The sequence below is a fragment of the Passer domesticus genome, chromosome 10 (genome assembly GCF_036417665.1).
Source record: "Passer domesticus isolate bPasDom1 chromosome 10, bPasDom1.hap1, whole genome shotgun sequence".
Taxonomy (NCBI): domain Eukaryota; kingdom Metazoa; phylum Chordata; class Aves; order Passeriformes; family Passeridae; genus Passer; species Passer domesticus.
This window is the reverse complement of record NC_087483.1, coordinates 24,490,680-24,505,572: the sequence shown is the minus strand read 5'-3', so window position 1 is coordinate 24,505,572 and position 14,893 is coordinate 24,490,680. Positions and strand designations below refer to the sequence as shown.

General features: G+C 38.6%; 1 protein-coding gene across 7 annotated transcripts in view; it reads left to right on the top strand.

Moving 5' to 3' along the window:
- CERS6 (ceramide synthase 6) overlaps positions 1-14,893 on the top strand; it is a 105,718-nt gene that overhangs the window by 63,296 nt on the left and 27,529 nt on the right. For all 7 annotated transcript variants that reach the window (XM_064434579.1, XM_064434578.1, XM_064434577.1 and 4 more), the window contains exons 5-6: positions 9,921-9,971; positions 12,561-12,653. In XM_064434579.1, the coding sequence (XP_064290649.1) occupies positions 9,921-9,971; positions 12,561-12,653 (144 nt within the window). The remainder of the gene's footprint in view (positions 1-9,920; positions 9,972-12,560; positions 12,654-14,893) is intronic.

Sequence of the window (14,893 nt, the reverse complement as noted above, 5' to 3'; positions counted from 1 at the left end):
GCATTTAGGAAAGATTAATAGAGTGTTTTGGATGCTTGAGATATAAATCATGAGTCATGCTGTGAGAAAGATCAAAGCTACTGGAGAAACTTAGTTTTAAATGACTGCAGCACCTCGGTGTACAACAACAAGGAGAATGAATGCATTTTGGACAATGAGGCTTTGTAAGAGAAGGCAAGTCAGCATAGGAAGTAATTCATTGTGTAAGCTGTTGCAAGTTAAGATAATAACTGGCTCAGGCAAAAGAGGACAAAGCTAAGCAAGCTGGCAGAATTTATTTGTGGCTGAAAGGAAACTGAAGGGTTTTGAAAGAAAAAGCAAAAGGAGAATATCAATGGTATCCTAATTCAGTAATAGGATGGCAACAGGACTTTCAAATGTATACAATGGGGACAAATTTTACATAATCATGGGAAGGAAAAGCAACACACTAATTCAAAAAATGCATCTAGAATTGAATTTCACTTTATCTGTTTTGAATCCAGCTGGGGGTATTTAATAACATCAGAGTAGTAAGTAAATGCTATGTAATCATCAAATTGGCAAGTTAAGCTGGTACTGAGCCATATACAGCATCTCTGCTGCTTGTGCATTATGCTGTTGTTTGGGGCAGTGAGGAGGGGCTGCCACACCTCATATCTCCCTGTGGACTGGTGGCTAATTTTGCCTTCATTTCCTTGGCAGCCCAGCTTTCTGAAAGACTGAAATTTTTTCAGGGCCATATCATACAAATGGCACATATAGAAGAAGTACTTCGTAAAATGTTCTATTTGGGCAATTTTATGATGAAAATATTTTTAATTCATCTATAAACTAAGGTGGCTCACTCATACCTGTAGTAAAGTATTAACTCAGCACTCTATTGCCATGAGCTTTTCATGTTTCTCTATTCAAATTAATGAAGCAGTCCTGTTTTTCACAGTTAATTAAACCTGAGCAAAGAGTACATGTTTGGATGTAGGAACAGGTTATTACTAATGTAACTGATGCTTGCATTGCCCTTGTTCAGTTGAACTCACTGCTGAGGGAATGACTTGGAGAAGGGTAACTGTATTCTCAATTAAATTAATAAATCCTGTAGAATATGTATGTACAGTAAAACCTGTAGAATATGTATTTTTATACCATAACTGCTTTATTTTATCTTTCAGCAGTAGAGGAAAAAATCTTGGCAAAAAATAAATACATCATTGATGATCTTTTGGGTTTTTTCCTGTTATATTCCCTCCCAGTGCTAACCTGTCACACCTCTCAGAGCTTTGTAATTTCTTCTGCCTACTGATGCGCTTGGCTACTGGCTATTGAAAGCAGCCAGGTTAGCATGGGGAAGTACTGCTGTAAATTTGAGACTAATTCAGAGTTTTGCTTCTATTTTTTAACTGCTGTTACCTCCCAGGTAACTTAAGGAGTTTCAACAGGGATTTTTGGCCCGTCCCCAGGAATTGTAGGCTCAAGATGAGGAAGAGAAAATTCTTTTCCCTTGCCCAGTTACTTTAGGTTTTTGGCGGTGGCACAAATTCACTATTTATGGTTTTATACTAAAACTTAATACAAATTTGCAATTTATGAAACAAAATCTTATGATAGTTCCCCTGTTCTCATCCCTACCAGCCAGCCTTATTGTTAGTTGTTTTAATAGATCAGTTGCAGAAAACTGCAGCTTATGTCAGAATCGATCCATCAGCAGATGACAAATGGAAACATCAGAAGACTTGTGTCTTTGCTCTTCCTCAGCAGGAGGGGAAGGTGAAAAACAGAGGGAAAATGAATATAACATTTTATGTAAGTTTAGACATTTTGGGAAATTATTTTGGCTGTCTTCATTTGCCTTAGAGAAGGAAATGTTGTTATGGTCACTGACTCAGAACTGAGCAGGAAAAAATTCCTTGCAAACTGTGTTTTTATATTTAAATTAATTAACATTTCCTCCTTCTGTCTTTCTGTTAGAGGAAAGCACAATATAAGCAAGATTCTTTCAGTGGGATTTTTTTCATTTAGTACTTAGTACTTGTGGTGTTATTACATAGACCAAGAAATGTGATTCTTGGGGTGCTGTCTGCAGGGCCAGGAGTTGGACTGGATGATCCTGATGGGTTCCTTCCAACTCTGCATATTCTGTGATTCTAAGTATTTCAGTTGTAATGAAACAACGCAGTGGTTGCAGGAGTGGAAGGGGAAGAGGCTCCTTCAGTGTGTCCTTACTCACTGTTGCTTAGGGTTCTGCCTCGTTTTAGAGACCGGGGTGCTTAGAGGTGGGTTCTTGTCTAGTGACCACACACTGGGGTGGCTTTTGGCCTGCCTGTTCCAGCACCCTGTCTGAAGGAGTTCTGCTCTCTCATTCATCACATGGGACTTGGTGGTGTCTGTGTTGAGAAGCAGTCAGCTCCTTCTGCCAGGGCTTTAGTGGCAGTGCTTGAGAGCGAGGAGTTCACTAGTCAAAGGTCTTCTTCACCACCTGCCGATAATGGCACTGTGTGATTCAAATACATTCTTGCCTCTCCAGGACCCTGTAAAATAGAGAATATTGGCCCTGTGAACTAGAAAAAAACTGTATTTCCTATTAAAAATTCTGTAGTTGCAGTAACTTCCTAATTTTCAGACTATCAGGGATGACCCTGAGACCTTGCTACAAGGTGCCTATTTGAAAGTACAGCAAACACATCAGTTGGGGCTCTTGTTTGGCTTTTCCCTATACAGTGTGCTTCCAGTAGGCAGTGTAGGTTCATAAATACCACAATCTTAAACATCTGGGTTTAGGTATGACATTTTATTTGATGTTTACCTTGGTATGGAGTTGTTCTTATTATTAAAATTTTACTCTTGCTCTCTTCATGTACTGCATGCAATGGTGGAACATATTATATGTCAGTGAAGCAAGCCACAGTGAATCCTGCAAAGGAAGACAGCTGCCTGAGGATTTCCAAAACTCAGCATGAGGAGTACAATGAATCTGGTAAACACTTGCCATCAACACATGCTATTGGAAGGCAGTGGCTGGCAGAATCAGCTGGCAGAGCAGCCACAAATAGGAACATAATTACAGAAAGTAGATATGTAATGATGAGTTTAATTATTAACCACTTTCCTGTGTGCCTTTGAGTAACCATAGTATCGGAGCACTGGAAGCCCTGGAGCTTTGTTGAAGCTGCATGCTGTAGGAAGATTAGGAGTAGTCTGAAATCATGCTACTCTGCAATGATCAATAAGGGTTGAAGAGCCCTATTTTATTTTTTTAAATATTTGCTCTTGGGATTTTTCCTGGTCTCTTAAAGGTTTGATTTTATGCTAGGTCTCCCTCCTAGCAAGGTAAGGTTTCCCAAATGTGAATTTCAGTACTCCCTCATAACAAACTAATTCCAGGCATGCAGTTGTGTGTTGTCTTTTTAAATAAAGTAAATCCATAAATATCCTCTTAGATGCAAATGCTAGGCTAATTGATGTGGTCTGGCATTGTGATCAAAAATAGAAGGCAGCTGTAAAGCTAATGTACAGCTGCTTTGCTTCATCAAAGGGTTATCAGGCATCTGCAGTGCACGGGTGAATGTGTCCACTACTTTCTATGCACAGTTCTTACAGTGTAGATTGAGGAACTACAAAATACACTGAATAGTGTTTCTGAGAACTTAGCCTAGCTCCTGTAATATTTATGTAGACATCCAGCTGCTCTAAAATGTCATAGCACCCCTGGCCACTCAGCTTACTCATGACCAAGCAGTCCTTGAAAATGTTGCCATTACACATGAAGGCAAAAGTTTTTAGAAGTTTTGTTTACTACAAAAGAACCAGCAGAGCAAGTGTCAGAAGAAAAGGTACACAAAAGAGCAAATATTTTGATAGTTGAGCTTGGTAAGGGGTCTGGTGGCTTTCTGGGGAAGGAGGGAGAGGAGATGCTGAAGTCACCAAATTCTCTGTCTGGAGTGTTTTTCAATTCTGTTCAGTGCACTGCCTTAATATTAGGACCCTTCCATATTCTAATTATCAGTTCATTTTGCCAGCTTCATTTTCCTCATAAGCTGTAAGTTGAAAGTAAACTTTTATCAACATGAGACATAAGCTCCAGATCTGTGTACAGAATATTTTTAAAGAGAAAAGTGGATGTGTGCGTGGAGCTTACTCTGCCTTTCCAAATATCATTTTATATAATACATTAAAACTTATTTTTTCTAAAACCTTTTTTTGAACACACATATATTTGCATTTGAATGTCAAATGCATCTTGCAGTGATTGTTATTAATCTTGGCCTTTAGAAGTTCTTCCATATTTTATGGTTTCCCATTAGAAGAAGTATAATTTTTAATTATGTTTGGAAGTCAACAGTGCAGATTACTGAGAGGAAACACTGAGCACTCTCCATTGCAGAAGCATTTTTTCCCCTAAAGCCTTTTTTCTACAGACACAAAGCACTGAACTCTAGAGGGAAATAAAACCCCAGTTCTGCAGAAACTTAAAACAGCTTGCTTAGTCACAATATATGAAAAAAGAACCTCAGGAGGTTCATTGACAATGTGTCATATTGTCTTCACTTCTGTAGTTAGCTGTGCCAAGAAATACGAACAACTGCTTGGATCTGTGAAAGATTTATGGAAATTATGAAAATTTATCTATTCCTGGTGTGAGAAGCAACTGCATTCTAAACCAAATTAACAGTCACTGGAAGGAAGAACTTGCACAAATTGATGCAAAAGAGTAGCTGTAGATTTTGTTGTTTTGCTGAGTTCTCTTTGTTCCCAGCATGGTGTTTGATCAGAGCTTGGTGGTTTTGTGGCTAGAGGGAAGCCTGCATAATTTTGATGTGTAGGTGACTTGCAGTGGTGCTTGCAGAGTGTCAGTTTATTGCACACCTCAGCCTGTGCTGAGGCATCATTGCCTGCTAAGGTTGTGCCCTCAGAGCCTGTTGTGCATGGCCAGTAGAGACTAGAAACTGTCTCATGTGGTTTTGAAATCAGTGAAACTTTAGTGTGAGAAATTCTTTAGTAGCAAAACAAATACAACAGTAGCAAGGAATGTTGCTATATTCAGGGAAGTTTTTCAGAGGACAGTAGGAAAAAGCACACATCTTTAGGAAATCAGTGAGTTTCTGAGACATCATAAGGCAGACTTAGTGGAAGATGGTAGAAACTTTGAAAAGCTGACTCAGTTCTGGTTGTTGCTTTATGAATTTTCTGAAAATCAAGGACAATGAGGAAGAGTTTCATTTTCTTTCTGCTGGAGAGAAAGAAGCTGAAAATTATTTATACTTGTGAACAAAAAGAGGTCACTTTCTATAACTTGTAAAACTGTGGCTTGTTTTACAACAATTAATACCAACGAGTTTTTCTGTAGTTAAGAAGAATAAGAATGTATTTTTTGTACATTATATGCAGAAGCAAATATTTTCATGGATATATATGCTCCTTAAGAGTGAAAAACTACAGTAGTGTACAGTTATGCTGACCTTCACTGAGCCAAGATAGGGAAGGAAGCCCAGGATCATTGTGGAATTTGTATCTAAGAGACTAACTTATTAAGAAATCCATTTTTACCATACATGGATGGAGTAATTTTAATAGTAGAACATACAGCAGCTGGCAGAGGAGAGTAAGAAAGGATGCTTTTTGTATTGCCAAGTAATCTAACTTTATTTCTAATGTCAGCAGCCATCCAGCACACCATACAGGTGTTGCAGGGAAAAAAAAAGAAATCAAGCATTTCAATTTACCTCTAAGCAAGTGCTGATTCATCCAAGTGATGTCCAAAAGGAATTTTTATTAATACATTGTAAAAGAAAAAAGTTGCTATAAACCCTAGCCATAATGGGGGAAAAATAAGCATTGAGGTACTATTTAATTTAAACAAGTAGAAATGCACAAAAAGAAAACCAAACCTAACCTAACAAAAAAAAAACTACTACTCAACAACCAAAAAAAATGTTAATTATGAATAATTGTCCTTCTCCTAATGTTATGAAAGGTGCTGTTGACTAAAAGGCTATCAGTTTCAGTTCCTGAATAATGAAAAATCTGTGAAAAATGTTAAATGTTACTGTCTTTCACAGTTAACAGAAAGCTCGTCGTCTCCTCTGCTGTTGCAGTTGCACTCTTGGGTAGATGAGGTGTAAGGCTGGGGATGCACCAAGGGAGGGGACTGCCCGGGGCAGCAGGAGCTGCTGTTCTGCCTGCACTGGGACAGGGCAGCTGCTGCTGGGGAGGGGAGTTTGGCTGTGTCTGCCCTGTACACAGGTATCAGTGAAGGTTTGCTGCTGGGCTAGGAGCAAATCGCACTCAGCATTTTGGGGCTAAGTGAGCACTGATCAGGAGGAAATCTGCTGGCCTTACTTTGTACCGCTTGTTTCTGTGAAGAGCAAAGCAAGGACCTGCTGTAACTCGATGAATGTAGGTATGAATGCCATGAGACATCTCTGGCATCTTTCCCTATATCAGCCCCCAAAAAAATGAGATCAGTAGAGGTTTGCTGAAAGTATATGTTATCTTGACTGTAATTAATAGTGCTAATTTCCATTCCACTTAATATTGCTCGTAACAAATGATACAAAATTGTATTCAAATGCATTAACCAAGCCAGATAAAAATCTTGGCAGAGTAGTGAACATGTACACAGTGAATGCTCTGTATTTTGCTGGTTTTGCTCTACAGGTTCAAAAGCTCTCTAATTTGAAAAGCAACTTAAAATATTTTTTTTGGACTAAGGATGTCTTATTTGATTTGAAATGTGTTTTGAACATAAATTGACTCTGGGGATTCTGTCTTGATGTTCCTGGATTTTTACATTCTGGATTCTGGTAAAAACAGCAGCCAGATTTCTTTATTTGATGGAAAAATCAGAACATTTTTCTTACTTACCAAAAAATTTTGGAAGAACCCCTTTGGGAGCTATACCATGACCTCATAGGCATGACTAAATCAGGTGCATAGCAGCTCTTTTGTGATAAAGGGGAAGTTTTTTATTGTACTGCTTATTTTTCCTCCTTCATTTACTATCATAACTGACCTTTCACATATACTAAATACTAGCTGCATTTTGAGCAAGACCTGGAGATTTTAATTTCTTAGTGCTTTCTGAAAGCCAGGGGTCAATTAGATGCTTTCTCTAGAGATAAGTGAATGAGACAATGGATACAAAACAACCCAAGGCTTCTGGTTAAGCATGCAAACATGAGATAATTTTGGAAGGCTTTTTTTGGGTTTTTTTTCCCCAAATCATTAGTCATTCCCTTGTCTCAAGAGAAGTTTTATTTCTGAAAGAATTATTTAAAATTACTCTATTTAATCACAGAGTTGGAGAGAGATTTGATGGAGTTTTTAACAGATATTCCTGTAAGGAAATTATGGTGATTTGTTCCTTAATACTGTAAATCTCAACAGATTGAACAGCTGTTTACATCCTCTGTCACTGCTACTGCATTCATTTCACACTGCACCTAAGTGTGGTAGAACTTCAGTTTCCATCTGTACTCCTTTATGGTCTGTAAGGCAGGGTGTCAGCATTGTAGGGCTGGTGCTCTGTGCCTAGCATAATTGGTACTGAAGTTTTTAGAATTCTGTTTCCAGCTTAAGGGGGGACCTTTTGTTATCAAGATCTTTGCATTTCCTCTCTTCTCCAATCCCCTTGTGTCCCTCCCTTCCTCAGACATCATATACCAAGAAATGAAATTGGGTATTCAGCAGGCAGCAAAAACAGAAGCATGCTTTTATGTTCATCAAAAAAGGTTTTGTTGTGGAGCCAAGTCACTGACCTTTTCTTCTCATCCAACATGGGACTTTCAGGCAGAGCTGTGCTCTGCTTCACAGTGAACTTGCCTCTTATGAGGAAATTTGCAGACATATCCAAGAAGCACACACAGGACTCACTTGAGCCCTGGAATGTCAGTCTTAGGTCCCTTATGATTAATCCACCTTTCTCTGATGGGTCTAGGTCTCACACTGCAGACTGTGTGAGCTTTTTTTAGATTGTTGCTTCCTACTGAAGCCCCTACACAGTATTCCAGAGTTGTGAGGTTCACAGAGGACTAAATAAGGTGCTTCTTGGTCCAGATGTAGCTGTGGTTTACATTTAGGTGTTGAGTGCAGTCTAGGGCTGTGCTCATTGTGGAGGTCAGAGAGAAAGGTTGTGCTTAACCAAGCTCTTCCTCCACCTCTTCCCTAAAACCCTCCGGGACAAGCATAACCAAAGTGCCCTGCTGCTAAAGCCATTAAGAGCAATTCAGAGATGCCAAGGCAAGTCAAGGAGAAGGGAGACTGAGGAGGCAAGAAGGGTAAGAAGGTGCTGCAGGAGCCCTGCTATTTTAAGTGCTCTTGCCCACAAAGGATCCATTAGGTTTCCAAACAGCAACTCAGAAGAATTTTGTCTGAGATGGCAGCATGGCTTTCTGAGCCTTATGTGGCTCAGAAGGGGCATGTATTCTGCTGTATTGGTCTTTGAGGCTTAATGCATACATTACATTATTTGTCAGTTGTGATACCCTGTAAGGCTTTGTGGTTATAGGTTCATCAAGAAAGGCCTAATTTATTTAGCAATCAGCATTTTAATTGCTCATAAACCTCTGTATCTGTAGCTCCTGCAGCAAGCATCTCTATGAAGAAGACTTAAGATGTCATAATATTTGAAAGAAAAAAATATGCTTTTTTTGCTAGGACCTGTAATTTAGGCAGCAAAATAATTGGGTAGGAAGCATCTCTTATCTTTTGATGAGTATGATATGAAAGACAGTTACAGCTTTTCAAACCTGGCTAAAACTATGAATTATCCTAGAATATTTGTGTGGATCTAATATAGGCAACTGTCAGACAGAAATATTTTAGATTCTTTGTATTGTCTTGCAGAGATACTGTGGCTGTTTCCAAAGACTTTTTTTTTTTAATTTTTTTTTATTGCATGAAATGAGGGGAACTTGTATAGCACAGTAAATATTGTGGAGACATTCGAACGAATTAATTGATTAATTGGTTCCCTGAAGAAGTTATATCTAATGGAGGGAAGGATAAGTTTGGATGGACTTTAAGCATTCTTACAGCATCCTTGAGAGAGGCATATCAGAAACTCCAGGAGGTCTGTTACTTCAAATGTTGGCATACCTTTCAGGCTACTGTAAGAACTATTCTTTGTCATTTCAGGAGCACTGGGGGTATTGGTGTGAAAATTTTATTTTGTCTTCTTTTTCATTAAAGGGCATATTCAAAAATTCTTCGTACCTAGCCTGATTCTCAGCCTGAAGGCTTTAATATTCTGCCTAGTGTCGGTTTTCTTGCTTTGATGCTCACCCACTGTATTTTGGATGAGTTTGATATGGTTTGCCTGAGCTGAGCTGCTCCACCTGATGGTGAAAACAAGAACATGCCTCCTCTAGGCAGTGAGGATTTATTTGAAAAGCTGTGATCTAGGGGAAGCATTTAATGCTGTAAGTGTAAGCTGTGTGCTGCCTTATTCCAGGAGACTTACTAATGATGCTCTGTTCCCTTTGTACTCGAATGTAGAGTAGGTAAGGCTATGTAAAGATGAAGGATGGATCCTATATGGAAGAATGCCTATATATAATGGCACATGCAGGGAATTTTCTTTGAAATATTTAAGCTGGATGAGGTCAAAATTTCCTGTGCTATTGAGAATATAGCATGAGATCTGACCATCCTAACACAAGCTGGTTACTTTCAGTCTGCACTCTTGCAAAAGTGAGGTCATGGGGTACCAACAAAAACAGGCAAGTTGCTCTAATTCATGCTGTGAAACTCTGAGAAGTCTCCTTGTTCTATTGGGTTTTCATAACCTCTATCAAAAAATGTGAATTCTAAGCTGTTCTTATATTTTTTGTTCTTTGTTAGTATTAAATATGTACACTTATATATACACTTATGTATACACTTATATATACACGTAGCACAAAGTGGTCTGTACTGACCTTTGTTTTGCTTTTTCTTCCTTTCAGACACCCTGGCTCTGGAATACCAGGCAGTGCTGGAGTGGGTATCCATATCAGGTAAAAGTTACAGTGTTGTCTAAAACCAAGCATGACACTTCTGCAGAGCTCTGGTTTTATCATGGTGGAGCTTTGTGCCAGTGTGTTTGTGTGAATGGCTACTCAGCATTTCAAAATGTTGCTAGATTCTTCCCATCTTGCTTGAGATCAAGACGGGAGAGATGAACATAGCTGTCACACCTGAATTCCATACATTAAATTCCAAAAGCTCCAGAGAAGAGTCTGCAGTTTAAGGAATTCAACCTAGGGTATATATAGCTATGTATATACCCTATATGTCTAGGATATATGGGTTTGTTTTTTTTTTTCTTCTTCTTCTTCCCTAAGAGTAGGGAAGGGGAAAAAAAAGCAATTGCCCAACTGGAAAGTGTGAATAAGAGTATTGTCCCAAAGACACATGAATCCCTGTGACAGTCAACAGCCCTTGAACAGAGACTGAACAGAACTGTGTTTGGATGCTGCTGTTCTTGAAGGTTGTGTCTCTGTTGGAAATAGATGAGTGGAGACAGTTCAGCAGAAATCTTGATCTGAGAAATGTTGAGGGAATTAAGTCATGTAGCCTCAGAAGAAATAATGACTTTAAATTCCACCCAGAGCCAGGAGGGTGAACTGAACAACATTAGGGAAGCAGCAGCAGAAACTGAATGGGGGAAGTGCTGAAACTTAGTCCCTGAGAAACTTCAGGTACACTTGTTTCTTAGATTGATGTAGCTACAGTTGCTGGTGCCTCTCAGCCCTGTTTCCTACTTTTTTTGTGTTATTACATGCAAGAGGACGTTGGCTGAAAACAAAAGACTATGAAGCTTACTGATTGAAGAATATACATTTACCAGACTTACCAGATGAACAAGGTCATTTAGAAAGTTGGTTACAGCTTTTAGAGCGTGGGAGCTAAAATTACTATATCTAATATCATTCTGGTAGTGGTGAGGAGCCGACATAAAGCAAATTTTCAAATTAAAGTCATTATGAAAATCATTGTCTCAAAAAAAAAAAAATCTACTGGGTGCTAATCAGGGCTAAGTACTGGGTTTTCAGTTTGTTCTGTTATTTTTTCCACAGCTACATAAAATTTCTAATCTTTTGTTTGCTAAAACTCCTTTTTAAATTACTTAACAACGCACTGCAGAAATCCAGCTGGACTTCACTGTAGACATAGTCAAATGGATCATTTGGGTGATGACACAGCCATAAGCACAGGTTAACCTATTGAGGTTAAGTCTAAGGAGAACTGGAACCTAATATTTGAACTAAGTTAAACACACTATTGATCCAAGAAGGAATCTGTGACATCTTTAGAATTGCCCTACACTATCACCATGTATGGCTTTAGAAATACTAATGCTGTTGTTAATAAAGCAGCTGAAATTTTACTTGAAATTTTCCCCAGTGAGTTCCCTTGCAATAATGGGTATAATAGTTGCAGTTCATTGCAAGCTCTTATTTTCTTTCCTTTTTTTAATAACACATAATTAAAAGTCTGTTGGCAGTGCCTCTGACTCAGAAAAGAGTTATATTGGCCCAAGAGATGGCTTTAAAGGATGGGTTTTGAGTTACATATTTTTCATAAAACATAAGCATATGTCTGTATTAAATTAACACCCATAGCACATTCCCTGGGAATCCAAGGACTGGCTTTCAGCTGCAAAGAATTTGTCTGCAAAAGGGAATGGGAATAAAAGGTGCAACTGAAATACCTCTTGCCAATGGAAACAGCTCATACCCTGCTTGGGTGCGTAGCTGTGCCAGTGCAAGGTGCTCTAGAGATGACTTATCTAATCCCTTGGGAGATGCCCTCAGGAGATTCTCCTTTGCCAGTGTCCCTGTCTATCGCTGCCATGGAAGGTGTGACTATCATGGGGGCACATTTGCATGGAAATTAGAGCAGCTCCTAGGAGTGGCTCTCTTAGCTGAGGGTGGAAGTGTTTATGTACACGACCAGTTACCTTCTTTGAAGTTACCCCAAGTTGGGTTTGGTTGTGAATTTCTTTTATTTCTTTTACTTTGAAACAACTCTGTAACCACATTGTCTATCAGACAAGATGCTTGGAAAAATTTGTTTTATTTTCTTCTTTCCAAATGTTAATATGTCCCCAGAAAATGGTTAAATTTTTCAAAAGTAGGCATTTCTATTATAAAGAGCCCTGTTCAAAGCCCACATTTTCATAATGAACAAATGAGATTATATACTAGCATTAATTTTTTTCTAGTCTACTCTAGCATTGGTTTTTTGCTATGCTTTAAATCCACATTTATAATCCACTGATATACAGCAAGATGTTTCAAGTAAACTTTCAAAATAGACTTAGGAATACTCAGAATTTAGTTTGTTCTGGGTTCCAAATGGACAATGTCATAATTTTTGGTATTACAGTATTGTCAGGGCTAAAACATTAGAAGAGAATATGTTAGGGAGCTTTATTTTTCCAGAGCCATCAGAGTTTGAAGGAGGCAACCATCATCATTTTTTTCACATAGGATGTTTCTGTATAATTCAATAATCCTGTCATTAAACATGTTTCCTATAGAGCACAGCTGCCTGTAACGTCAGTTAGACTCTCTTAACCTTTTCTCATCTCCATCTTTCAGCCCCTGATGCCTGACCTTCATTACTACTACATCGTTGAATTGTCATTCTACTGGTCCTTAATGTTTTCTCAATTCATTGACGTCAAAAGAAAGGTAAGAACAATGAGACTAAAAACACAGAGAGCTTTAAGCTTTAACATATAATTTTCTTTACTTGAGGAATAGCTGTATCACAGGTGCGGTGAACTGGAAGTACAGTTCTTTCTAGTGTTCAACTCTTGCAGATATTCATCACTGTGATTGTCTTCCTCTGCTCCTTGTTGCTGTAAAGTGAGATTTTTCTGCACACGGAAAGAAGAGCCTGGAGAAAATATTGAAGGGCAAATAGCAGAAGCCAAAATAACCTTCTGCTATCATGCAGTGACTTGAATGGAATTGAACAGGTAGTATCTGGTAGATGTACTGTTTCTTCCAAGAGTTAAACAATGAAAGACCAAGAAAAGGGCAAGACGGCCTCATAAATTCACAGTATCACTTTGTGAGATAAGATCTATGAGGGCTTTCAGATTTTTCTACAAATGGACAGCAAAAACATTTAATTTTAAAAAGTGATGTTATATTTAATTGTTACCCTTCCAGTCATGTAGCTGAGCATTGCTATTAGAGTGTTGTTAATGAAAAAAACCAAGACTGTATCCAAATAGAAATATTTTCCAGAATTAGTTGCAACCTGTTCCATATTCCGAGTTCTCTCCTCCAAGATGAATCCTAGTCCATAGCAGAACAAGCAGCACAACAGTTACTCTGTAATAACTGTCCATTGAGCTATTCTTGCAGGGGCTTTAATGTTTCAGAATTAAATTTTTTAAACATTTGTAAGGATTTTATAATATCTTTATGTGCTTCCTTCAGCTGTCATTTAAATAAATTATTGTAGGCTATGCTAATGAAAAAATTCCTGTTTATTAGAATTTTGTCTGGAGCATAACTCTGAAAAGAGTAAACAGAGGATGCATTATGACCTGAATAAACTTACCTGTCACTTAGAGCCAGAGTATATTTCTGGGAGTCCTGTGTCAGAGCTACCTATATAGAAACACACTCCTCTATTTGGATTTACAAATTATGCCAGAAGTAGAAATCTCAAGAAAGCATCCACAAAATTTAAATCCATATTGGAGGATAAATTGTAAATAAAACAACCAATTTAGGATGAATACATATAAGTCCCCTGCTTGCATTGTCTGTAGATGCTAAACATTCTGTTAGCCATGAGCTTGAAATGAGTATAAATTCCCTGTTTCACAAACAGATTGAAACAATGCTTAAGGGAGCTGTATGTAGTGGAGATGAATTTAAATCAAGAGTAATATTGACTAAACTGTTACGCTGCAGGGCCCAAGTCTGTTTCTAGTTATATATAAATGACTTGTACTTGTTATCAGAAAAACCTTAGGGCAACCAGCTGTGGAAATAGGATGGGACATGGAGGTGGGGAAGTGAATTGCTAAGAGCCTATTGACACCCCAGCCACAGCTCCTGCACCCAGAGCACCAGATCCAAGCAGTGTCCCGAGCACGAGCTCTGTCTGAAAATGTGCAGTGTCCAGCAGAGAGCAGGAGCACATCTGCAGTGCAACGATAGCAAGTCCAAAGCCTTTCATTATCAGCACCCAGCAGGGAGCACTGGAGATGCCGTATGTATAAATGACCTCTTAGATCACTCACCCGTTTGCACTGTGGAGACAGCTCTTTTTGTAGTGTAAGCAGAATTGATAAGGAGGAAGATCAGATTGGAGAAATGCAGCTGTGTCCTGGTGTCACACAGTAAAACTGCTTGGAGTGCAAGCTGCCAAGGAAACCCACTGAGCTGAAAAACGTTAGTACTAGAGACTTACAATAGTTGGCAAAAAGGAGTGCAAGCTTGACAGAGACACCAGTTATTGCAACACCATAGTAGTTCTCTTTTAAAAGAAGCCTGAGTTTAAAAAAATGTGGAAGCCTTGTAATGCACCCTGTTTGCAATGTGTGGAATGGTGCCCATATGAAATAGGGATCTGTTTAACAGGAAGCAGGAAATTTGTCAGCTAATATCAGATACTATTGTAATATTTCACAGTTGGCTTATATGGAGCAGATTAACAGTTCTCAACCTAAGTAAGCTGTTGATGTTTTCATGTTACAGTGAAAGGAATATTTTTATCTAAATCTTGGTTATCGTTTTAGATACTTTAAATTCAGCAGCAGTTGGCTGTGTTGTATTCTGGGATGGTCAGAAGTGTCCAGGCAGTATTGTGCACTGCAGGAATTCAGCCAAGTGGGTTTTTTTATGTAGCTGAGTTTGTCTGAAGGAGAGGTGCAGTGTGTCCTTTCTGGAAGCAGCAGCCCTCAGCA